Source organism: Dendrobates tinctorius, unplaced genomic scaffold, assembly GCF_039654945.1.
Source record: "Dendrobates tinctorius isolate UK_male_01 unplaced genomic scaffold, ASM3965494v1 ptg000164l, whole genome shotgun sequence".
NCBI lineage: Eukaryota > Metazoa > Chordata > Amphibia > Anura > Dendrobatidae > Dendrobates > Dendrobates tinctorius.
In genome coordinates, this window is record NW_027361831.1 from 8,155,333 (window position 1) to 8,180,658 (window position 25,326).

Genomic DNA, 25,326 nt, shown 5'->3' on the forward strand with positions numbered 1-25,326 from the left:
ATTGGACATGCCGGCATGGAGAGAGAATGACAGCCACACCAAGTGTGGGCCGTCCTCTGTCTAACTCAATACATATTCTTAAGAGTTTAAATAGCAAAACCCAAAGGGTGTTGAAACATATTGCGTTTGCAGAATAGTAAATACAATTTGCTTAGCACTGAGGTATCCTTATCTCTGTTACCAGAGAAGCAAAGGTATGACTTTTATTTTGTACGTTAGATAAGTTTTGCAACCTAAGCACTACACCCATGTATTACATCAGCTGAAAAGAGTTAGCGATAATAATGGCAGAATCATGTACGGTATATACTGTGTATATACATACACATACACATATGTATATAGATATATAGATACATACATATATATATATATATATATATACACATACACCCATGCACATAAAAGAAAGAACTTTATTACAATTATTATAACATTGTTTTGTGAGTGTATTTGTATGATTGTAGTTTTCTTTTATCTCTGCTAACCCCTGTCTGTCTGGATAGTGTTTTCCAATACACTTTGGCCTCACACCACCTTGGGTTGGGGAGTGAAAAGATAATGGCCAAGATGGGAGCATAACAAAGTACGAGACCTCGACATCTCCACCATCCGGGGTAATCCGGGTGACAGAGATAGCTTAGGGTGCCCCTATTTCGAGGGATCAGGTAGGTGCCCACAGGGAAAAAGGCTTTGATCACAGATCGTAAAAGAGGTATCAGCTGAGCTAGAAGAAGACCTAGTCCAGCGTATTCCAATACTTGTGTATAGGAATAGGAGAATTAGCAGCTGTGAAAGGCCGAAGGAGGAGGTTAGAGAAAGATGAGTGGTAGATGGGCAGGGTCAATTGTCAATGGGGATATTTAAGTTCCCTATGATGAGAGTAGGTTAATCACAGGACAGGAAGTGTGGAAGCCAGGTCCCAAAGTGTTCCAGGAACTGGTTGGTTTTGAAGAGTCTAACGGAGTGGGCTTCAAAGGAAGGAAACATAAGTGAGGGTACCAGGGTTTATACCTGAAAAGCAAATTGTAATGAAAGGAGCCAACCAACACCTCCACCTTGTCTGCTCTCAGGTGTGGGGGTTTGTGAAAACATTAGGCCACCATATGTGAATTATCTGCATTACTGGACACAGGCAACATTAACCCCTTCACTGCTAAGACTATTTTTGGTGTTTATGTGTTGCCTTTTTTGTAACAATCATGAAATGTTTGTTCCTTTCCCTCTGATATACGACCCAACTATGAAAACAGGAAGTAACAAAACAGTACTTCCGTCCATCCCACACATAGTACAATGTTCCCACAGTACCAAGTACAGTTTAAATAAAGGCATTTCTCTCTCGGTGTACCCTCGATAAAACAGATGCGACTGTATCTCTGTCTCAGAGAACCGCAGATAAAATGGAGTAGAAGGAGAAGAGTACGAGCTCCTGAAACTTTAGTGAGGGAAGTTTTGGGTAGTTATTTATAAGTGTGAAATGTACTTTGGGGTGTAATCTCCTCAGACAGACTCGGTGGTCTTGTATTGTATATCCACTGTCACAACAGGTTAAGCGAGGGCGGTCGTGGGACATTACTTATTATTGTAAGAAATGTAATAAAGAATTTTCACACAGCCAAATGGTAACAAAATCAGTGAAATTGTGGGATAAAAATGGCCATTACACCCTTAGATCAATTCCCTGATGAGTGACATTTGGGGATCATCTGCTGTTCACACATCTCAGGGCTTTGCATTTGGCCCCCACAATCTAGGACTGTCAAATTTGTGCTCCAAAAGGCAAAATAGTGAATCTTCCTATTTGAGCCCTGTCATGTGCACAACAGGAGGTTCTGAACTCAGGTTTTGGGAGAAATTTGGAAGTTGTGGGGTCCAATTTTACTCTTTATTAAATGTAAAAAAATTAACATTAAACCACATTTTAGTGGACAAAAATTAATTTTTAGTTTCCACGACCCTTCATTATAAAATGGATGATAGGTAGGCATTGGTACTACGTCCCCACTTCTGACAACTTCCAAAAACCATCAGCTTAGGACACCTGTAAATACCCGCATAGAGAGCTGGATGAGGCCTTTCCTTTAATTACCTTTTGATAGAAATAGTATCACAATAGATCTGAGGATAAAGTGATGAAGGACTGTGAACTTTGATATATTCACATCCCAGGGATAGTATTCTTGATTTTTACTATTGTTTGTCTATATAATGTACAGTATATGAAGTCTGTTGAATTTTTTAGAAACTATATATATCAATAAATTCTACTTCAACTTTTTTTTGCTATAGCCCTAATTTTTTTATTTATGGATTGATTGTGTCATTTTGAAGATTTTGGCTCAAAAATCATCAAGGGCCACAAGACAGAAAAACAAAAGCGACTTCAATAAATTGTAAATGATGAATGGGGCCCATAGTTTTTCATTTCACTTTGCATTAATACCTGTGAACCATCTGAAGTGTTAATAATAATAATAATAATAATAATAATAATAATAATACATTTTATTTCTATAGTGCTGACATATTCCGCAGCACTTTACATTTCATGTTAACAAATATCCTGAATGTAGTTTTGCATGCAAGGGGATTAAAGGGAACCTGTCAGCAGGATTGTGCACAACAACCTACAGACAGTGTCAGGTCGGCGCCGTTATACTGATTACAATGATACCTTGGTTGATGAAATCCATCTTGTGGTTCTTGTTTAATCTTTATTTTCAGCTAATGAGATTCTCGTGCTCTGTGGCGGGACTGTAGGGGGGCTTCATGTGGTGCTCTGATTACCGTAGGTATTCTATTCATCTGTATGGCTTATGACAGGTCACTAATCCCTCAGTGAGCTGCCCCCTATTTTGAATACTGCATATGTTATGATTTAACCCCTTAACGACCGCCGAAACGCCTTTTAACAGCGGCAGTTAAGGATACTTAAACCACAGCGCCGTTAATTAACAGCGCTGAGGTTTAAGATTATAGCGCCCCCAGAGTCGGAATTCCTGCAGGGTCTCGGCTGCGGGGACCCCCAGAGAACATGATTCGGGTCAGTTTTTACCAACGCTGATGTTGCGATCGTCGTTATTAACGGTATAACAGCGACCGCAAAAAAAAGTCCCATTCTCCATTTCATTTCTCTCTCCTGTGATGTGCGATCACAGAAATAGGGTCCCCCATGCCCTCCACGGTACCTTATGTACCAGATTAGTTGTCCCCCCAGTCCCTTTGCCCCCTCCTTCCTCTGGCATAAAGTAAAATGGCGGGCGCATGCGCAGTGCGCCCGCCAAGATGTGTCTGCCTGCACCCGGCAACCGATGAGAATTTTCTCATTGGCTGCAGGGTTTTGATTACTATATAAATATATATTTATAATTTTTTTAATGATTTTTTGCGGTTAGGGTTACACATATTAGAGTTAGCAGGAACAAATACTAGTGTTAGATTAGGGTTAGTTTATCGTTAGGCAGGCAAATAAATGGCCCGCAGATCATTCCGCGCTGAAGAAGCGTACAGTCTGCTCTGCTCTGGCAGTGAAACAGAATCTGCCTCTGAAGCTGAGCAGTATTCAGGCAGTGATAACGACTCTTTCTCCATGGGATCCCACAGCCCGATGGTAGCAGAGTCGGCCGTCACTGCTGAAGCTTCAGAGGCAGGACCAAGTACCGCAGTTCCCCCACCGCTGTGGTATAATGATACGTCTTTTTCCCCTCAAATTCCCACTTTTCCGGAAGCCCCTGGAATAAAAGTAGATGTCACCAATTTTACCCCCAATGATTTTTTTTCCAAATTTTCATTAGCCCAGAAGTCCTACAATTAATCATCCACCAAACAAACCTACATGCCCCTCAATACATCTCCCAAAAACCCACTGCCTTTCATTCCCGTTACTGGATCCCCACGAATGTCCCCAAAATAAAAAAAAATTTAGGCCTTACCCTTAATATGGATTTAACAAAAAAAAAAACACACTCAGTTCGTACTGGGCAACAAAAGTTGTCCACAGCACCCCTGTATTTGCAGCCATCATGTCCCGAGTCCGTTATGAAGCCCTGATGAGTCCTCCACTTCAGTGACAATTCCCAAGCCCCCCCAAGCACTGACCCCCAACTATGATAGGCTAAACAGAGACCCCTAATTTCCCTCCTACAAAATTCATTTTGATATTCCTAAACCCCAGAGAAAAATGTGGCAGTCGACGAGTCCTTGAGGAACTACAAGGGCCATCTGTCATTTTGCCAATTTATCTCCTCCAAGCGTGCCAAATAAGGAATAAAATTTACAAAACTTGCAAGATCTCATCAGGGTACACTTCCACCTTCCTAATTTATGAAGGTAAGGACCGCCAAATCAACCCCCAAAACTGCCCCCAAGCAATTGGCATCCCAGGCAAAATTGTCTGGGAGCTAATGACACCCTTTCTCCATCAAGGGTACCACATGTATATGGACAACTATTACACAAGCATCCACCTATATCAGAGGCGTAGCCAGGGTTTCGGTTCGGGGGGGCGAAACTTCTGAGTGGGCCCCTAACTAGGTAACTGTGATTACAACTCGGTGACGCACCCTAATAGTGGATGTAGGAGATGACTGCGCTGTTACTGAAAATAATCCCTATATAAAGACCAACATGGATATTACCGCCATATGATCAGTGGTAAATACCAGTCCTACAGAACATATGTGATTACTGCACAGGTATAGTTGATGTCTTACCGCTGACGTTCTTTCTGATGGAATTGGTCACTTTTCATGTCTTTTCCATCTGGCCCAGACCGACATGACAACTCCTCCAGCCACGGCTCTGCTACACAGAATACAACGACACGTTTCACTTCTCATATTCCAGCCCCATCACCATGTATCCCCAACCTGCACAAACCACTCATCCTGCTGATACCCCAATGCTGAGCCGCTGCTGCTGTATGTGTCCCTATTACTGCACCTGATACCCCAATGCTGAACCGCTGCTGCCGTATGTGTCCCTATTACTGCACCTGATACCTCAATACTGAGTCGCTGCTGCCGTGTCCCTATTACTACACCTGATACCCCAATACTGAGCCTCTGCTGCTGCCGTATGTGTCCCTATTACTGCTCCTGATACCCCAATGATGAGCTGCCGCTGCCGTATATGTCCCTATTACTGCACCTGATACCCCAATACTGAGCCGCTGCTGCCGTATGTGTCCCTATTACTACAGTTGTGGCAAAAAGTATTGACACCCCTGCAATTCTGTCAGATAATAGTCAGTTTCTTCCTGAAAATGATTGCAAACACAAATTCTTTGGTATTATTATCTTCATTTAATTGGTCTTAAATGAAAAAACACAAAAAGAATTGTCCTAAAGCCAAATTGGATATAATTCCACACCAAACATAAAAAAGAGGGTGGACAAAAGTATTGGCACTGTTCGAGAAATCATGTGATGCTTCTCTAATTTGTGTAATTAACAGTACCTGTAACTTACCTGTGGCACCTAACAGGTGTTGGCAATAACTAAGGGTACCGTTACACCTAGCGATGCACCAGCGATCCCGACCAGCGATATGACGCGGTCAGGATTGCTGGTGCATCGCTAGGTGGTCGCTAGTGAGCTGCCACTCAGGCAGATCTCACTAGCGACATCGCTGGGGACGGGGATCGCTACTTACCTGTCAGACGCGGCGATCCTGCGTCCTCCCGCCCGGCTCCACGCGCTGCTCGTCGTCACAGCAGGAAGCGCCGCAGGAAGTGACCGACGAGGAATGATTCAGGAGCTTCTCGCGCGATCAGCGATTAACAGCGGGGGAGCCGGTCGGAGGTAAGTATCACATGCAGCGATATCGCTAGCAATATCGCTGCAACGTCACAAAATCGGTGACTTTACAGCGATATTGCTAGCGATATCGCAGTGTGTAACGGGGGCTTAAATCACACTTGCAGCCAGTTGACATGGATTAAAGTTGACTCAACCTCTGTCATGTGTCCTTGTGTGTACCACATTGAGCATGGAGAAAAGAAAGAAGACCAAAGAACTGTCTGAGGACTTGAGAAACCAAATTGTGAGGAAGCATGAGCAATCTCAAGGCTACAAGCCCATCTCCAAAGACCTGAATGTTCCTGTGTCTACCGTGCGCAGTGTCATCAAGAAGTTTAAAGCCCTTGGCACTGTGGCTAACCTCCCTAGATGTGGACGGAAAAGAAAAATTGTCAAGAGATTTCAATGCAAGATTGTGCGGATGTTGGATAAAGAACCTCGGCTAACATCCAAACAAGTTCAAGCTGCCCTGCAGTCCGAGGGTACAACAGTGTCAACCCGTACTATCCGTCGGCGTCTGAATTAAAAGGGACTGTATGGTAGGAGACCCAGGAAGACCCCACTTCTTACCCTGAGACATAAAAAAGCCAGGCTGGAGTTTGCCAAAACTTACCTGAAAAAGCCTAAAACGTTTTGGAAGAATGTTCTCTGGTCAGATGAGACAAAAGTTGAGCTTTTTGGGCAAAGGCATCAACATAGAGTTTACAGGAGAAAAAAAGAGGCATTCAAAGAAAAGAACACGGTCCCTACAGTCAAACATGGTGGAGGTTCCCTGATGTTTTGGGGTTGCTTTGCTGCCTATGGCACTGGACTGCTTGACTGTGTGCATGGCATTATGAAGTCTGAAGACTACCAACAAATTTTGCAGCATAATGTAGGGCCCAGTGTGAGAAAGCTGAGTCTCCCTCAGAGGTCATGGGTCTTCCAGCAGGACAATGACCCAAAACACACTTCAAAAAGCACTAGAAAATGGTTTGAGAGAAAGCACTGGAGACTTCTAAGGTGGCCAGCAATGAGTCCAGACCTGAATCCCATAGAACACCTGTGGAGAGATCTAAAAATGGCAGTTTGGAGAAGGCACCCTTCAAATATCAGGGACCTGGAGCAGTTTGCCAAAGAAGAATGGTCTAAAATTCCAGCAGAGCATTGTAAGAAACTCATTGATGGTTACCAGAAGCGGTTGGTCGCAGTTATTTTGGCTAAAGGTTGTGCAACCAAGTATTAGGCTGAGGGTGCCAATACTTTTGTCTGGCCCATTTTTGGAGTTTTGTGTGAAATGATCAATGTTTTGCTTTTTGCTTCATTCTCTTTTGTGTTTTTTTCATTTAAGACAAATTAAATGAAGATAATAATACCAAAGAATTTGTGTTTGCAATCATTTTCAGGAAGAAACGGAGTATTATCTGACAGAATTGCAGGGGTGTCAATACTTTTGGCCACAACTGTACACCTGATACCCCAATACTGAGCCTCTGCTGCTGCCGTATGTGTCCCTATTACTGCACCTGATACCCCAATCCTGAACCTCTGCTGCTGTATGTGTCCCTATTACTGCACCTGATACCCCAATACTGAGCCTCTGCTGCTGCCGTATGTGTCCCTATTACTACACCTGATACCCCAATACTGAGCCTCTGCTGCTGCCGTATGTGTCACTATTACTACACTCGATACCCCAATACTGAGCCTCTGCTGCTGCCGTATGTGTCCCTATTACTGCACTTGATACCCCAATACTGAGCCTCTGCTGCCGTATGTGTCCCTATTACTGCACCTGATACCCCAATACTGAGCCACTGCTGCCATATATGTCCGTTACTGCACCTGATACCCCAATACTGAGCCTCTGCTGCCGTATGTGTCCCTATTACTGCACTTGACACCCCAATACTGAGCCTCTGCTGCCGTATGTGTCCCTATTACTGCACCTGATACCCCAATGCTGAGCCGCTGCTGCCGTATGTGTCCCTATTACTGCACCTGATACTCCAATTCTGTGCCGCTGCTGCCGTATGTGTCCCTATTACTGCACTTGATACCCCAATACTGAGCTGCTGCTGCCGTATTTGTCCCTATTACTGCACTTGATACCCCAATACTGAGCCTCTGCTGCCGTATGTGTCCCTATTACTGCACCTGATACCCCAATACTGAGCCGCTGCTGCCGTATGTGTCCCTATTACTGCACTTGATACCCCAATACTGAGCCTCTGCTGCCGTATGTGTCCCTATTACTGCACCTGATACCCCAATGCTGAGCCTCTGCTGCCATATGTGTCCCTATTACTGCACCTGATACCCCAATGCTGAGCCGCTGCTGCCGTATGTGTCCCTATTACTGCACCTGATACCCCAATACTGAGCTGCTGCTGCCGTATGTGTCCCTATTACTGTACTTGATACTCCAATGCTGAGCCGCTGCTGCCGTATGTGTCCCTATTACTGCACCTGATACTCCCTATACACACACTGCTCTGCTTCACACCCCCTATACACACACAGCTCTGCTCCGTACACCTTGTACACACGCGGCTCTGTTCCATACACCTTGTACACATGCGGCTCTATTCCGTACACCTTGTACACATGCAGCTCTATTCCGTACACCTTGTACACACGCCCCTCTGCTACGTACACGCTGTACACACGCACCTCTGCTATGTACACGCTGTACACACGCGCCTCTGCTACGTACACGCTGTACAAACGCGGCTCCGCTCCGTACACCTTGTACACACCTGGCTCCGCTCCGTGCACTTGTACACATGCGGCTCTGCTCCGTATACCTTGTACACACGCAGCTCTGCTCCCTACACCCCGTACACACTCGGCTCTGCTCCGTACATGCTGTACACATGCGGCTCTGCTCCGTACATGCTGTACACATGCGGCTCTGCTCCGTACACGCTGTACACATGCGGCTCTGCTCCGTACCCCTTGTACACACACGGCTCTGCTACGCACACCCCGTACACACCATACACCTGGTACACATACGGCTTCAATCCGTACACATTGCACACACGGCTCCACTCCGTACACCCTGCACACACGGCTCCGCTCCGTACACCCTGCACACACGGCTCCGCTCCGTACACCCTGCACACACGGCTCCGCTCCGTACACCCTGCACACACGGCTCCGCTCCGTACACCCTGCACACACGGCTCTGCTCCGTACACCCCGTACACACGGCTCTGCTCTGTACACCCCGACCCGTAAACACTTGGCTCCGCTCCGTACACAAACGGCTCCGCTCACCCATACACACGCGGCTCCACTCCTCTGTACACCTCATACATGCATATCTCTGCTCCGTACACCTTCTACACACACGGCTCCGCTCTGTACACCTCATACACACACAGCTCTGCTACATCCACCATGTACACGCCTCCTGAGCCCACACAGAAACTTACATCACCTCATCCAGCACCATGACAACCCGCACAGCAGAGCCCTGCAGCCGCTGAAGCCCCTGATCATGTGATCCCTTGACTCCGCCCCTCCCGTGACCTCATCACAGGTCCTGTGCACACAGAATGACATTGCTGACTGTGAGTGGGGGGCGCACTGCTGGCACCGGGGACCCCCACCGCCTTCTTAGGTGCCCTTAGCGGCTGGGCGGTAGAGTAGGGAGATCGATTCTCCCTGCTCTGCCGCAGAATGTAACTGTATGGGTGCGCTGTGCACGCCGATACAGTTACAGTAGCGTAGCTGTGGTGGGCCCCCTCAGAGCTCGGGGCCTGGGGTGACCGCCCCCTTTGCCCCCCCGGTAGCTACGTTAATGCCCTATATAAATCCCTCCACGCTGCAAATACAGAGGCCTGTGGGACAGTCAGGAAAAACTGAGTAGGGTTTCAATCATAGATGGTGTCCAGGTCCATGGGCCACATATGGCCCTTCAGATGTTCCTGTGTGGAACGGGACAGCCAAAAGGCTGAATTCAGTGACTTCCCTCACCCTGCCCGGCATCTAACTTTCATTGGTATCTACATCCTCGGAATGTAGATACTGCTGAATACAGTGATGGAACAGGCCTTTTTTTTTATCACGGAGCCAGTGTGTCTGAGCGCACAGCAGGTGGAATTACGTCATGACAACTCGTGAGCTGTGCCTCAGTACACAGTGCAGACTGGGGCAGCAGGGGAACGGGGTGAGGTGAGTAGCTGTTTTGTTGTTTTTTTATTTCTAATACACTATACATTGTAGGAAATTGTAGGGACATTATGCTGCGCCCACAGGGATATGAGTGGGGACATTATGCTGTGTACTAAAGGGCATGTTTAGAGACATCATGCTGTTCTCTAAGTGGCATTTGCGGGGACATCGTTCTGCATTAGGGGCTTTGTGAGTATAATGAAATATATACAGGGTGGGCCATTTATATGGATACATTTGGGTGGGCCATTTATAAAGTTGGATCCAAAATGGCCGACTTCAAAATGGCTGCCATGGTCACCACCCATCTTGAAAAGTTTTCCCCCTCCCATATACTAATGTGCCACAAACAGGAAGTTGATATCTCCAACCATTCCCACCCTGGTGTATCCATATAAATGGCCCACTGTTGTGAGTTCATTTTCCCCTTCACTACTGAGGCCCGAGGAACTCCCTCTTCTGGTAAAGAAAGGTAGTGAGCCTGATTATCAAACACCTGAGTCTGATTATGATGACTGGCTGAGTGGAGTTACTGACTGGATATAAGGCTGCCGACGCCCTTCTGCCCTGCGGGTTATTTCTCTGTGGGATCCTTGGAGACCAGTCTGAATTCCTGCTCCTCTAAAGCTAAGTTTTCTGCTCGGCTTTTTGCATTGGTGCTTTGACTTTGTTTTGCTTTGTTTTTCTGGATTTCTGCCATTCCCTGCTGGGGTGTGCTGAATTCCTTTAGCTCTGTCTTCTGAAAATACCTGAGTGCTGATTTAGTTTTTGAAGCCTAGCTGCTTCAGGGTCTTTTTCATATCAGCTGTTGGCTTATGTCTTTGATAGGGTTTTGGCAGATTGCAGACAGCAACCTTCCTTTCCTTTTCTGTTTAGTTAGCTTGGGCCCCATCGTTTGCTCAGCCTATCTTTCTATCTGTGTGAGTGTTTTTTTCATCTTGCTTCACCGTCATTATATGTTGGGGGCTGCCTTTTACTTTGGGGTCTGCTCTGGGGCAGTTTAATTTCCTTTTCTGTCTTTAGGCTATTTAGCGCTCCGGCTGTGATCGAGGGGTCTAGGGCATCGTAGGAACCCCCCACGGCTACTGCTAGTTGTGTTGATAGGTTCAGGGGTCTGCAATCTGATAGTTGCCAACTTCTCTGGTTTTCTGGACGTAGCTTCTATTTTTGTGTCTGCCTCCTACAGTGACTCAATCATAACAGCCCACCCTGTATTATAATATATAAGGAGGCTGTGTGAGGACATCGTAATTCATGGGGGGAGGGATTCTGTGGTGACATACTATGCGAGTGACATCATACTGTGTAGATGAGCGTTACTTTGTGGGGTGCTTTGTGTGGACAAAATGTGTAGAGGGGCTGTGTGGGGACATCTCACTGCTTGAGGGATTAGGCTGTGTGGAGACATCATATTATGTGGGAACATTATATTGTCTTGTTTGCTGTTGATACAGGTACAAAGATTGAATACCAGGAACAGAATAATTTGATACTTTTTATATAAACTTTATAAAAAGCAGTAAATTATGTTTTTTATTAGGTGCTACAGCGAAGAACACTTTACATGTATTAACAGTAGATGCAAGTCATCAGACATATTGCTGCTCAAGATTAAGTAATAAAAATTGGTATAAAACAATAAAAATGAGCAGGATTAAGTTCGGCCGTTTGGACTGGAGCTCCACAACAGTCTTAGTCTTTGATGTGGCCCCATGGGAAAATGAATTGCCCAACCCTGTTACACGGGATATTTTTTATAATGCTACATTGCCTCATCTTCTTCACATTCAGGCCCCTGCAATATCGGATCCACTCAGTGGAGATCTATATAAGAGAACTTCCCTGATTGACACGTAAAAGATGGATAGGGACAGTGACAAGATGGCGGAGAGGATATTACACCTCACCCTAGAGATCCTCTTCCGGCTTACTGGAGAGGTGAGAAATTCTGATTACGTCACATTACATCATTCTTATCTATGGGAATAACAGACAGAACTGGAGAGGTGAGGACTCTGGAAATGTCTGTAGTGAGATTTATTAATGTGTCTCTCCATAACCAGGATTACACAGTAGTGAAGAAGACCTCTAGTGAGCGCTGTCAGGACCCTGTGTCTGAGGGATGGAGAAGACCCTTAAGCCCAATCACGGGGCCTCCACCTCACCCCCTGATACATGAGGACATCAATGACCAGAAGATCCTAGAGCTCACCTACAAGATGATAGAGCTGCTGACTGGAGAGGTGACACTGCTGGGAATGCTGGGACATTTTACAGTAACGCTATGAAATGATCGGTAGGATGATGATATCATTGTATGTGTCAGGTTCCTATAAGGTGTCAGGATGTTGCCGTGCATTTCTCCATGGAGGAGTGGGAGTATTTAGAAGAACACAAAGATCTGTACAAGGACGTCATGATGGAGGTTCCCCAGCCCCTCACATCACCAGGTAATAGACAGGACTAAATACACACGGCCTATAATTATCTGTATGTAAAGAATGAATTCAGTCCCTGTATGTGTTTCCTCCAGTTCTATCCAGTAAGAGGACAACACCAGAGAGATGTCCCCGTCCTCTTCTTCCACAGGACTGTAAGCAAGAAGATCCCAATGTTCCTCAGGATCATCAGGTAGATGGAGAGAAGGTGACATGAGATCTCCCCTGTGATGTGTAGACAGCTGTGAAGGTCTTGTGCTCAGTCTTGTTTTATCCACCAGTATTATATGTTTTATACTTGTGTAATGAGAATGGTGGAGATGGCAGGATTAGAGCTGATCATAGATGTGACTTCTCTATCTGTCTGTGACTTTTACAATATTTGTTTCAGGGTGAAGATCTGACCCATGTTAATACTACAGAGACATATGTGAGGGGTGATGAGCGGTGTAAAGAGAAGATTCCTACATATGACTACCCAGGTGAGTAGTAACCACTAAATGCAGAGAAGTCACAGATTCTTCTCAGTCATCAGCTGTGACTGTTTTATCAGTAGTGTAGTCCAGCTGTATCCTAATCATGTGATCACAATTCTGCCATTAGACCTCTATATATTCCCTCACCTGAAACTGTTCACATTTCTTTGAGTATTGATCTGAAGAGTGTGGAGAGATTTGACTGCAGCTTACATTCATCATTCAGCATATGCAACTGTAATAAAAACTGGGCTCAGCAGGGGTGGGGGGTTTCAACCTTCCCAGCATCAAAGAAGAAACTCACACCCCAACCAGCTTAGCTAGCTAGCATCCAAGCTCCTACAGGATGACCCCCAGTGCATCCAAACCATGCGTTCTAACTGCTTTGTTCAGACAGCTACGATTTCATAAAGAGAATATGGACTATTCGTACGTCCTAGCCCCACACCAGCCTCATTTTCGAGGTCTAGGGAACTTTCTGAATGCCTTCCAGGGTCTTGATCCATTTTAGCATCCAAGGATGGGACGATAAGTTGAATGGCTAGTAGGAGCTAGGTCAAAATCGAGTTACGACCCATCTTAGGTTTTGGAGTTTTTATCTGCTAGAGGCAAGGGAAGGGAATTGAGGTTCAGCCCAGAGGGCAGTGACCCAGAGAGGTTAAATGCTCGTGGAAAGCATGGCTTATTACTTTTCTCTGGGGAGGTTGTGACGACATATCATGTGGGGAGCAGTCATGGCAGAGGGGACCAGAAGCCTCCAATGTGGTAGGCCCTCCCACGCAAATCAGACGTTTCATCTGACTGGGAACTGACTCTTATATTCTGCATACTTTTTCCTACCACTATTTGTATTTGCATACTGTATCTGACCATTGTATATGTATAACCATTGTGTATATAATGTTTTGTCTAGTGTTACCTTAACCCCTTTCTGACATCAGATGTAATATTCCATTCATGTGACCTGGACCAGTTTGAAAATGGACAGAATATTACATCATCACGACTGGCCGCACTCACGGGGATGTGCTTGGCCGATCGCGACCGGGTGTCAGCTGTGAGAATCAGCTGACACCCTGCACTTTAACCCCCGAAATACTGCGATCAAACAATATTGCAGCATTCCGGAGCTGGCACAGGGCTGACAGCCTCTCTGCCTTTGGATCGGAGACCCCGCGGTGTGACGCGGGGTCCAGATCATTGCCATGGTGAGCGGATGTCATCATAACAACATCCGGGTCACCAGAGTTAGGAAACTTGTACAGCAAGTCTCCATGTCAGTGCAGCGATGACAGCTCCTATGGCATGCAGATGCTGCTTCATCTGCACGGTATAGAAGCGATCAGCCTGCAAAAAATGATTGTCCCATAGGTGGGACAAAGTAAAAATGTTAGGAAAAAGTAAAAAAAAAATTTAAATAATAAATATTTGTAAAAATATTTTAAAAAATCAAAAATAATAATAAAAAAATCAATATATATTCTATTACTAAATAAATATTTGAATGAAAAAAAAATCTAAACAATAAAAGTACACCTATTTGGTATCGCAGCGTCCACAACGCCCCAACCTAAAAAACTATCCCACTATCCCCTTTAGCGAACGCCATTAAAAAATTTAAAGCAAAAAACAATGCTTTATCATCATACCGCCAAACAAAAGTGGAATAACACGCAATCAAAAAGATGGATATAAATAAACATGGTCCCATTGAAAATGGCATCTTGTCCCACAAAAAACGAGCCACCAAACAGCTTCATCAGCAGAAAAATAAAAAAGTTATAGCTCTCACAATAAAGCAATGCAAAAATGATTATTTTTTCTATAAAATAGTTTTTATTATATAAAACCAAAACATAAAAAAAAACCAATATAAATGACCTATCTCTGTAATCATACTCACCCAAAGAATAAAACATAAGCTGACAGCTTAGGGTTGCAGCTATGCGTTTTGACTGGCTGGATTTACATTGCAGGAGCGGCAGATGAATACTCCCATCCGCCGCCCCTGCTGTCACTGTTATTAGCAGCAGCAGGAGAAGGCTGATGGGAGTAATAGTCCCAACAGCCGTCCCCTGCTGTCTCATTTATTACTTAAATTTAACTCTCATCTGTCATGATCCAGGCCGGGGTTTGTGTCTTGTTATTCTCTCCCCGGTCTGGTCATGCGAGGGCTAACTTTCTCTGCCTTGTTTTGGGATCTGTGTTGCTATTTCAGTCCGCTGCAGCCGGCAGGTAGCGTCAGTTATAGTTCCTGCCCCAGGCTTGAGCAGCTGACCCTGTTACACCCTGGTTTGTCCTCTGCCCGTTTACTCCTGCGAACCCGCTTGTCTTAGTGTTTGCTCCCCGTGCTTTGACTTCTTGGTATGTGACCTGGCTTGCCCTTTGATCTGTCTGACTGTCTTAGGTCTTTGATATCTCTGCTCCCGGCTGGTTCTAACTTCTCTGGCTTGTGCTTGACCAGGTGTAATGTGTTTCCCTCTAGTATTACATTTCCTGTCTGTTGCTGACCCGGCTCATCTGACCACCCTGTCACCTCCTAGTGGCTCCTGTGCTCCCGCTCTGTAGTGCTACGCTGTGAGTGCAGCCTCTCCTCCCACACCAGCTCCCCCAGGTGGAAGTTGCACTATACTGCACTGCAGCAACATTACATCATCATTCTACCCTGCTTGCGCCGATTCAGTGTTCAGCACCCGGAGCCGAGGAACAGTGCTTAATGTAACGCTTCTTCCCCGGTGCCGATGCGTGTCACATGAATGTGTGTTATGTGTATGCATGTGTGCGGAACGTTTTATGGCCTGTGCTGACATTAAAAAAATGGACATGTCAGTGTGTTTTGCCCACGGACACACAGTCCGTGGAAACACACTGACATGTGCACAGACCCATTCACTTGAATAGGCAAATAGCGCTCCGTTCCTCCTGAGTCTCTCCGCATGGCTAAGGAGCACTGAACAGCCACATATGGGGTATTGCCATGTTCAGTAGAAATTGTGGGATAAATTTTGTTTCCATTTTTACCCACTTCTTGTGTGAAAATATAAAATCTTTGGCTAAAAAAAAAAGTTTGGTCGTAAAAATGTAGCTATTTTGTCCTCACTGCCCAATAGTATAAAATTCTGTGACACACCCATGGTGTCAATATGATCACTGCACCTCTAGATGAATTTATTGAGAGTTGTAGTTCATAAAATGGGGTCACTTATGGGGGTTTCTGCTGTTTTGAGACCTCATGGGCTCTCCCATTTGCAATTCTTCGTTTTAAACTTCTGTGAAGCATTTGGGGGTTCAAAGTGCTCACCACACATCTAGATAAGTTCCTTAAGGAGTCTAGTTTCCACAATGGTGTCACTTGTGGAGGGTTTCCACTGTTTAGGCACATCAGGGGCTCTCCAAACGCGATATGGCGTCCGATCTTAATTCCAGCCAATTTTGCGTTGAAAAAGTGAAACTGCGCTCTTTCCCTTCCGAGCTCTGCCATGCGGCCAAACAGTGGTTTACCCCCACGTTTGGGGTATCAGCGTACTCAGAACAAATTGCACAACAAATTTTGGCATCCAATTTCTCCTGTTATCCTTGGGAAAATAAAAAAATTTGGATCTGAAGTAAATTTTTTTGTGAAAAAAAGTTAAAATGTTCATTTCTTTTTAAACATTCCAAAAATTCCTGTGAAGCACCTGAAGGGTTAATAAACTTCTTGAATGTGGTTTTGAGCACCTTGAGGGGTGCAGTTTTTGGAATGGTGCCACTTTTTGGTATTTTTTTTAACATATAGACCCCTCAAAATGACTTCAAATGTTATGTGGTCCCTAAAAAAAATGGTGTTTAACTGTTAACCCTTATAACTTCCTAACAAAAAAAAAATTTGGTTCCAAAATTGTGCTGATGCAAAGTAAAGTAAACATGTGGGAAATGTTACTTATTAAGTATTTTATGTGACATATCTCTGTGATTTAAGGGCAAGAAAATTCAAAGTTGGAAAATTGCAAAATTTTTGCCAAATTTCCGTTTCTTTCAGAAATAAACGCAAGTCATATAAAAGAAATTTTACCTCTAAGATGAAGTACAATATGTCACGAGAAAACAGTGTCAGAATCACCGGGATCCATGGAAGCGTTCCAGAGTTATTACCTCATAAAGGGACAGTGGTCAGAATTGTAAAAATTGGCCTAGTCATTAACATGCAAACCACCCTTGGGGGTAAAGTGGTTAAAGTGATTAAATATTGTATTTTTCGGACTATAAGACGTGCTTTTTCCCAAAAAGATTTGGGTGGAAAATGGGGGGTGCGTCTTAGAGTTCGAACGCAGGCTTACTGGGGGTTGCGGCAGTTCCTCAGGGAAACAGCGGCGGCAGAAGTGTGGCGATGCTGAAGCTTGGTGTCGACGGTGAGTAGTGCAGAGTGCATCATTGGTTTCCGTGCGGCTATCTTCCTGAAGCCGTGGGCCGCTGGAGGTGGCGCCTGCGTGGATTGAGATCTCGGCTGACCTCTCATGCTCCATTTTCCTGAGGCTGTGGGCTTCAGGAAAATGGCCGCCGGAAGCCGTGCGTGTGCAGATTGAAATCTCGGTGGCCCTCAGCTTCAGGAAAATGGCCGCCGAAGGCCGCGCATGTGCAGATCGAGATCTCGGCGGCCCTCGGCTTCAGGAAAATGGTCACCGTAGGCCGTGCGTGTGCAGATTGAGATCTCAGCGGCCTTCGGCTTCAGGAAAATGGCCGCCGAGAAACCAATGATGCACTCACCTCTGCTTACTGTGGCCGTAGCATCGCCACATGTCTGCTGCCGTAATCCTGAGGAAGGGACCTTGCTCCATGAAATACACTCTGCTCTGCCTCACTGCCGACACTGGACCAGCAGCATTGTACTGCTTGGAAACCCTGGGACTATAGCATTGCCCCACTTCTGCTGCCGCTGGCTTCCTGAGGAAGGGACCATGCTTCCTGTGACGCTGCTCTATTACCGCCGGCCCTCAGGTAATATACCTTAAATTCAGACAATAAGAAGGACCCCATCTTATAAAAATCTTTTTTTTCTGTTTTCCACCCCAAAATTTAGGGTGCCTCTTATGATCCGGTGCATCTTATATTCGGTATGGACTGCTCTTTTGTCTCTAGCCCCGCCCGTGATTTCAGCTTAACTTTCCATGCTACCAGGGCTTGTTTTTGGCCTGATATAATCTCGACAATGGACCAGGCTTATTTCTAACGAGGAACTAGTGGCCGTCCTACCGGGCTGGCAGCGTTTTGTTTCACTGGTGCTGGTGAAAGGGTCGTCTAGGCCTGTCAGGGTTGTAAGTAAGTGTAATGCCATGTCAGCGACTGTGTGCGCCACATCCTCTCACTCCCCGTGCTTCTCTGTTCCCATGTAGACAGAGTGTGTCTGTGTAATCCTGTGCCAAGCTGTCCTTGTGTGTCCCCAGGGGGAGCGGAACCTGTTATGATTGAGTCACCGTAGGAGGCAAAAACAGAAATGCTAGCTAAGTCCAGAAAACCAGAGAAGTTGGCAGCTATCGGATTGCAGACCCCTAAACCTATCAACACAACTAGCAGTAGCCGTGGGGGGTTCCTACGATGCCCTAGACCCCTCGATCACAGCCGGAGAATTAAATAGGCCTAAAGAAAGAAAGGGGAAATCTAAACTGCCCCAGAGCAGACCCCAAAGCAATAGGCAGCCCCCAACATATAATGACGGTGAAGCAAGATGAAAATACTAACACAGACAGAAAGATAGACTGAGCAAAGACGGGGCCCAAGCTAACTAGATAGAAAAGGACAGGAAGGCTGCTGTCTGCAATCCGTGAAAAACCCGATGAAAATAAGAGCCAACAGACTGACAGTGAAAAAGGCCCTGAAGACGCTAGGCTTCAAAAAAGCTATGTCAGTACTCAGGAATATTCTGAAGACAGAGCTACAGGCAAAAGGAGATTCAGCTCACCCCAGAAGGGAATGGCAGAATACAGAAAAGCAAGGAAAACAAAAAAACAAAACAAAAATGCTAACAGGCAAAACAGAAAACTTAGCTTTAGAGGAGCAGGAATCAGACTGGTGTCCTAGAAGTCCACAGAGAAATCACCCGCAGGGCAGAAGGGCGTCGGCAGCCTTATATCCAGTCCGTGACTCCACTCAGCCAGTCATCCTCATTAGACTCAGGTGCCTGATAATCAGGCTCATTACCTTCCTTTACCAGAATAGGGAGTTCACCAGACCTCAGTGACGAAGGGGAAAATGAACTCACAACAGTACCTCCCCCTTGAGGAGGGGTCACCGAACCCTCAACCACGCCACCAGGGCGATCAGGGTGAGCCCGATGAAATGCATGCACCAATCTTTTGGCATGAATATCAGAGGCAGAGACCCAGGAATTATCCTCCTGACCATAACCCTTCCACTTAACCAAATACTGGAGTCTCCGTCTAGCCAGACGGGAATCCAGTATTTTCTCTACCTCATATTCCATGTTACCTTCAACCAATACGGGGTCTGGAGGTGCCACCCCAGGAACAACTGGTTCAACAAACCTCTTCAACAAGGACTTATGGAACACATTATGGATTTTAAATGTGACAGGAAGAGTCAAACAAAAGAGACTGGATTAATAATCTCGAAAATCTTGTAAGGTCCAATAAATCTAGGCTTAAACTTAGGAGAAGCCACCTTCATAGCAATATTTTTTGATGATAACCACACCATGTCACCAATCTTAAACTGGGGACCAATGGTCCTATGTCGATTGGAAAACCGCTGGGCCTTTTCCTGGGAGAGAGATAACTTATCCACCACTTGGTCCCAGATCTGGTGCATTCTCTCCACCACAATGTCAACACCTGGGCAGGCAGAAGGCTCCTCCTGCCCTGAAGAAAATCGAGGATGAAACCCAAAGTTACAAAAAAAAGGTGACATCAAAGTGGCAGAACTAGCTCTATTATTTAAAGCAAATTCGGCCAAGGGCAAAAATGAAACCCAATCATCCTGATCAGCGGAAATAAAACATCTCAAATACGACTCAAAGGTCTGGTTTGTTCTCTCTGTCTGCCCATTGGTCTGAGGGTGAAAAGCAGAGGAGAAGGACAACTGAATTCCCAGCTTGGAACAGAAGGTCCTCCAAAATCTAGACACAAACTGAACTCCTCTGTCAGATACAATGTTCTCAGGAATCCCGTGTAAGCGAACCACCTGTTGCAAAAACAGGGGCACCAACTCATAGGAAGATGGCAACTTAGGAAGTGGTACAAGATGAACCATCTTAGAGAACCTATCACAAATCACCCAAATAACAGTCATTCTTTGAGAGACCGGCATATCAGAGATGAAATCCATTGAAATATGGGTCCATGGCCTCCTGGGGACCGACAAAGGCATCAACAACCCACTAGAGCGAGAACAAGATTTAGACCGGGAGCAAGTCCCACAGGACTGCACAAAATTCCTGACATCATGAGACAAGGTGGGCCACCAAAAAGAGTGACTCACCAGATCTCTAGTACCAAAAATACCTGGATGACCAGCCAATGCAGAGCAATGAACTTCAGACATCACTCTCTTCTTCCACTGGTCAGGAACATACAACTTTCCACTGGGACAACGCTCAGGTTTGTCCTCCTGGAACTCTTGCAGAACAAGTCTCAAATCGGGCGAGATGGCAGAAAGAACTACCCCTTCGCCTAAGATGGTAGCAGGCTTGGTCACCACAGGAGAATCAGCAAAGAAACTCCTAGAGAGGGCGTCTGCCTTGACATTCTTAGTTCCAGGAAGAAAAGAGACCACAAAATCAAAACGTGTAAAAAACAAGGCCCACCTAGCCTGTCTAGGGTTCAAGCGTTTAGCCGACTCTAGGTAAATCAAATTCTTGTGGTCAGTGAGGACCACAACTTGATGTTTAGCTCCCTCCAACCAATGTCTCCACTCCTCAAATGCCCATTTCATAGCCAACAGTTCCCGATTCCCCACATCATAGTTACGTTCAGATGGAGAGAACTTTCGGGAAAAGAAAGCACAGGGATTCATTTTAGATGTTACAGGATCCTTTTGGGACAAAACAGCTCCTGCACCAATCTCAGAAGCATCCACCTCTACCTGGAACGGGAGTGAGACATCAGGTTGCCGCAAAACCGGGGCGGAGGTAAATCTTTGCTTCAGCTCCTGAAAGGAAGCAACAGCCTCCGGAGACCAATTCAACACATCAGCACCCTTAGTCAGATCAGTCAATGGCTTGGCAATACTAGAAAATTTTGCTATAAATTTCCGATAAAAATTAGCAAAACCCAAAAACTTCTGGAGGGCCTTCAAAGAAGTGGGCTGAACCCAATCATAAATGGCCTGTACCTTGGCCAGGTCCATTTCAATAGTTGACGGAGACAAAATAAATCCCAAAAATGAAATCCTCTGTACTCCAAAAAGGCATTTCGATCCTTTGACATACTGGGAATTCTCCCTCAAGATCCGGAACACAGTCCGAATATGTTCCACATGAGAATCCCAATCCTTGGAGAAGATCAAAATATCATCCAGATAGATAATCAAAAATTTATCGACAAAGTCTCGGAAAATATCGTTCATGAAGCACTGGAAGACAGAAGGGGCATTAGTGAGCCCAAAAGGCATCACCAGGTACTCAAAATGTCCCTCCAGAGTATTAAACGCCGTCTTCCATTCATCCCCCTGCTTAATGCGGATAAGATTGTACGCCCCCCTGAGGTCAAGCTTGGTAAACCAGCAAGCACCTCTAACTCTAGAGAATAGATCCGAAATCAGGGGTAACGGATACTGATATTTAATAGTAATTTTATTGAGGGCACGATAATCAATACAAGGCCTTAAAGAACCATCCTTTTTGGCCACAAAAAAAAAAACGGCACCTAAGGGTGAAGAGGATGGTCTAATATGAGCCTTCTCCAACGCCTCCTTAATATAGGACCGCATAGCCTCGTGCTCGGGTACAGATAAATTGAAGAGCCGACCCTTGGGAAATTTACACCCCGGGCTTAGTTCAATTGCACAGTCATAACTCCTATGAGGTGGCAAGGACGCAGACTCATTCTCACTAAATACATCATAAAAGTCCGCCAAATAGTCAGGAACGTCATGCGACTGAGGAGAGGTGGAAAAAAACGGAGCCTCACTAAAGGCACACCGACAACCCCAACTCACCACAGACACAGATTTCCAATCCAAAACTGGATTATGAATTTGCAACCAGGGAAACCCCAGAACAACGGCATCATGCAGACCATGCAATACCAAAAATCTGCAATTTTCTTGATGGTCTGGGGCGACCCGCATGAACACCTGGGTCCAAAACTGAGGTTTATTTTTAGCCAAAGGAGTAGCATCAATCCCCCTCAAAGGGATAGGCGTCTGCAGAGGTGTCATCGGAAATCCACAACGTTTAGCAAAATCCAAGTCCATTAGGTTTAGCGCTGCTCCCGAATCCACAAAAGCCTTGGTGGAAAATGTGGACAGGGAGCAGATCAGAGTAATTGCCAGAAGAAACTTAGGTTGAACACCACAAACAGAAAACGTGTGTGCAAATCGTTTCTCTTGTTTAGGACAAACAGAAATAATATGCGAGGCATCTCCACAGAAAAACACAGCTTATTACGCTTTCTGAACTCCTGATGTTGCGCCTTAGACAAAACTCTATCACATTGCATAGGTTCAGACGTCTGTTCAACCGGTGGCAACACCTCTCGTGCAATCCTGCGTTCACGTAAACGCCGATCAACCTGAATGGCTAATGACATAGAATCGTCCAGACCAGAGGGAACAGGAAATCCCACCATAGTATCTTTTACGGCTTCTGACAAACCCATCCGAAAGAGAGCAGCCAAGGCATTATCATTCCAGGTAGTAAGGACCGCCCACTTTCGGAACTTTTGACAGTACAACTCTGCAGAATCTCGACCCTGGTTCAATGCCAACAGGGTCTTTTCAGCCTGATCAATAGCATTAGGTTCGTCATACAACAACCCCAAAGCTTGAAAGAATGCGTTCACATTAGTCAGAATAGGATCATCTGGTTTCAAAGAAAACGCCCAATCCTGGGGATCGCCACGCAGCAAAGAGATGACAATTTTAACCTGCTGCGCGGAGCTCCCTGACGAGTTAGGCTTCAAGGCAAAAAATAATTTACAATTATTTTTGAAACTCAAAAATTTAGATCGATCCCCAAAAAATACATCAGGTGTAGGGATCTTTGGTTCAACAGCATGCGAACGAGCAAGGTAGGCGGAAATTCCCCGCACTTCCGCAGCGAGCTGCTCCACACGATCAGACAATTGCTTTATCTCCATTGAGAGAAAAAAAAAAATTCCCCCTACGGCCTCAGAGATATAGAGGAAAGAATATACACACTCTTTTTCTTTTTTTTTTTAAACACAATTCTTTCCTGCTACTGAGTACCCTAGGATCTGCGGTATGGTGGGTGATTCTGTTATGATTGAGTCACCGTAGGAGGCAAAAACAGAAATGCTAGCTAAGTCCAGAAAACCAGAGAAGTTGGCAGCTATCGGATTGCAGACCCCTGAACCTATCAAAACAACTAGCAGTAGCCGTGGGGGGTTCCTACGATGCCCTAGACCCCTCGATCACAGCCGGAGAATTAAATAGGACTAAAGAAAGAAAGGGGAAATCTAAACTGCCCCAGAGCAGACCCCAAAGCAATAGGCAGCCCCCAACATATAATGACGGTGAAGCAAGATGAAAATACTAACACAGACAGAAAGATAGACTGAGCAAAGACGGGGCCCAAGCTAACTAGATAGAAAAGGACAGGAAGGCTGCTGTCTGCAATCCGTGAAAAACCCGATGAAAATAAGAGCCAACAGACTGACAGTGAAAAAGGCCCTGAAGACGCTAGGCTTCAAAAAAGCTATGTCAGTACTCAGGAATATTCTGAAGACAGAGCTACAGGCAAAAGGAGATTCAGCTCACCCCAGAAGGGAATGGCAGAATACAGAAAAGCAAGGAAAACAAAAAAACAAAACAAAAATGCTAACAGGCAAAACAGAAAACTTAGCTTTAGAGGAGCAGGAATCAGACTGGTGTCCTAGAAGTCCACAGAGAAATCACCCGCAGGGCAGAAGGGCGTCGGCAGCCTTATATCCAGTCCGTGACTCCACTCAGCCAGTCATCCTCATTAGACTCAGGTGCCTGATAATCAGGCTCATTACCTTCCTTTACCAGAATAGGGAGTTCACCAGACCTCAGTGACGAAGGGGAAAATGAACTCACAACAGGAACCTCACGTTGGTGCAAGTGAGGAGAGCGTACCAGGTGATCCCTCGGACATATTAGTGACGTCAGGCGGGGTGGCGCGGTGCGGGTTCGTCACAGACACCTACATTTTCCACGACCCCAAAAATGGTACACATGAGCATTGAAAGCCCTTCTTCTATAGAGATTACAACCTAGCCTCCTGGAATTAGAAGATGCTGACTCTTACCTACTACTTAGAATAAACTACAAAGCCAAATGACAGCTTACGTAGAAGGTGCTGACAAGTTAGAAAATTACTTGAAAACTATTATCATGGGCCTGAGAAAGCGGAGGGTAATGATGCTGTTACCTTCCTAGAACCCGGATATCTTATTGGATGAATCTTCCTTTCTTTGTCTTTTGTGCTGTTCAATGTGCTCATATGGTCCCTAGAAGACCAGGTCCAGTCTTTTTGACCAAACTTCATTTTTATGATCGACAACATTAACTCCCTCACGACGTTGGGATTTTCCGTTTTTGTGTTTCCGTTTTTTGCTCCCCATCTTCAAAGAGCAATAACTTTTTTTATTTTTCTGTAAATATAGCCATATGAGGGCTTGTTTGCTGCGGGATGAGTTGTACTTTTGAAGGACACTATTGGTTTTACCATATAGTGTACAGGAAAACTGGAAAAAAATTCAAAGGGGGGTTAACAGCGTTATTTCTGGTGACAGGTTCCCTTTAAGTGGTGAAAAAATTAAAGTTTGGAAAAAAATTTAAAAACGGCACAATTTTCTGAGACTTCTAGAGTCTCCATTTTGGGGCTGGGTGAGGGCTTACCCTACTTTTTGTGCGCAGAGTTGACATTTTTATTTATGTCATTATGAGGTAGATACAATGTTTGATCGCCTGTTACTGTATTTTATTGCAATGTTGCAAACGTAATTCTGGCTTTTTGATCTTTTTTGTCATTTCGCCGTTTACTGATCCAAATAATTGTTTCTATATTTTGGTACATGGGGCGTATCTCAACACAGCGATTCCAAATACAGTGGGGAAAAAAAGTATTTAGTCAGTCAGCAATAGTGCAAGTTCCACCACTTAAAAAGATGAGAGGCATCTGTAATTTACATCATAGGTAGACCTCAACTATGGGAGACAAACTGAGAAAAAAAAATCCAGAAAATCACATTGTCTGTTTTTTTTTCATTTTATTTGCATATTATGGTGGAAAATAAGTATTTGGTCAGAAACAAG

At 45.2% G+C, this 25,326-nt stretch overlaps 1 protein-coding gene across 1 annotated transcript in view; it reads left to right on the top strand.

Annotated features, from left to right (window-relative positions):
• The window catches only part of LOC141052950 (uncharacterized), a 50,971-nt gene that overhangs the window by 18,766 nt on the left and 6,879 nt on the right, over positions 1 to 25,326 (top strand). The window contains exons 2-6 of the mRNA XM_073550290.1: positions 11,754 to 11,900; positions 12,026 to 12,205; positions 12,289 to 12,412; positions 12,496 to 12,593; positions 12,792 to 12,882. Coding sequence (XP_073406391.1) covers positions 11,823 to 11,900; positions 12,026 to 12,205; positions 12,289 to 12,412; positions 12,496 to 12,593; positions 12,792 to 12,882 — 571 coding nt within the window. The 5' untranslated portion in view covers positions 11,754 to 11,822. The remainder of the gene's footprint in view (positions 1 to 11,753; positions 11,901 to 12,025; positions 12,206 to 12,288; positions 12,413 to 12,495; positions 12,594 to 12,791; positions 12,883 to 25,326) is intronic.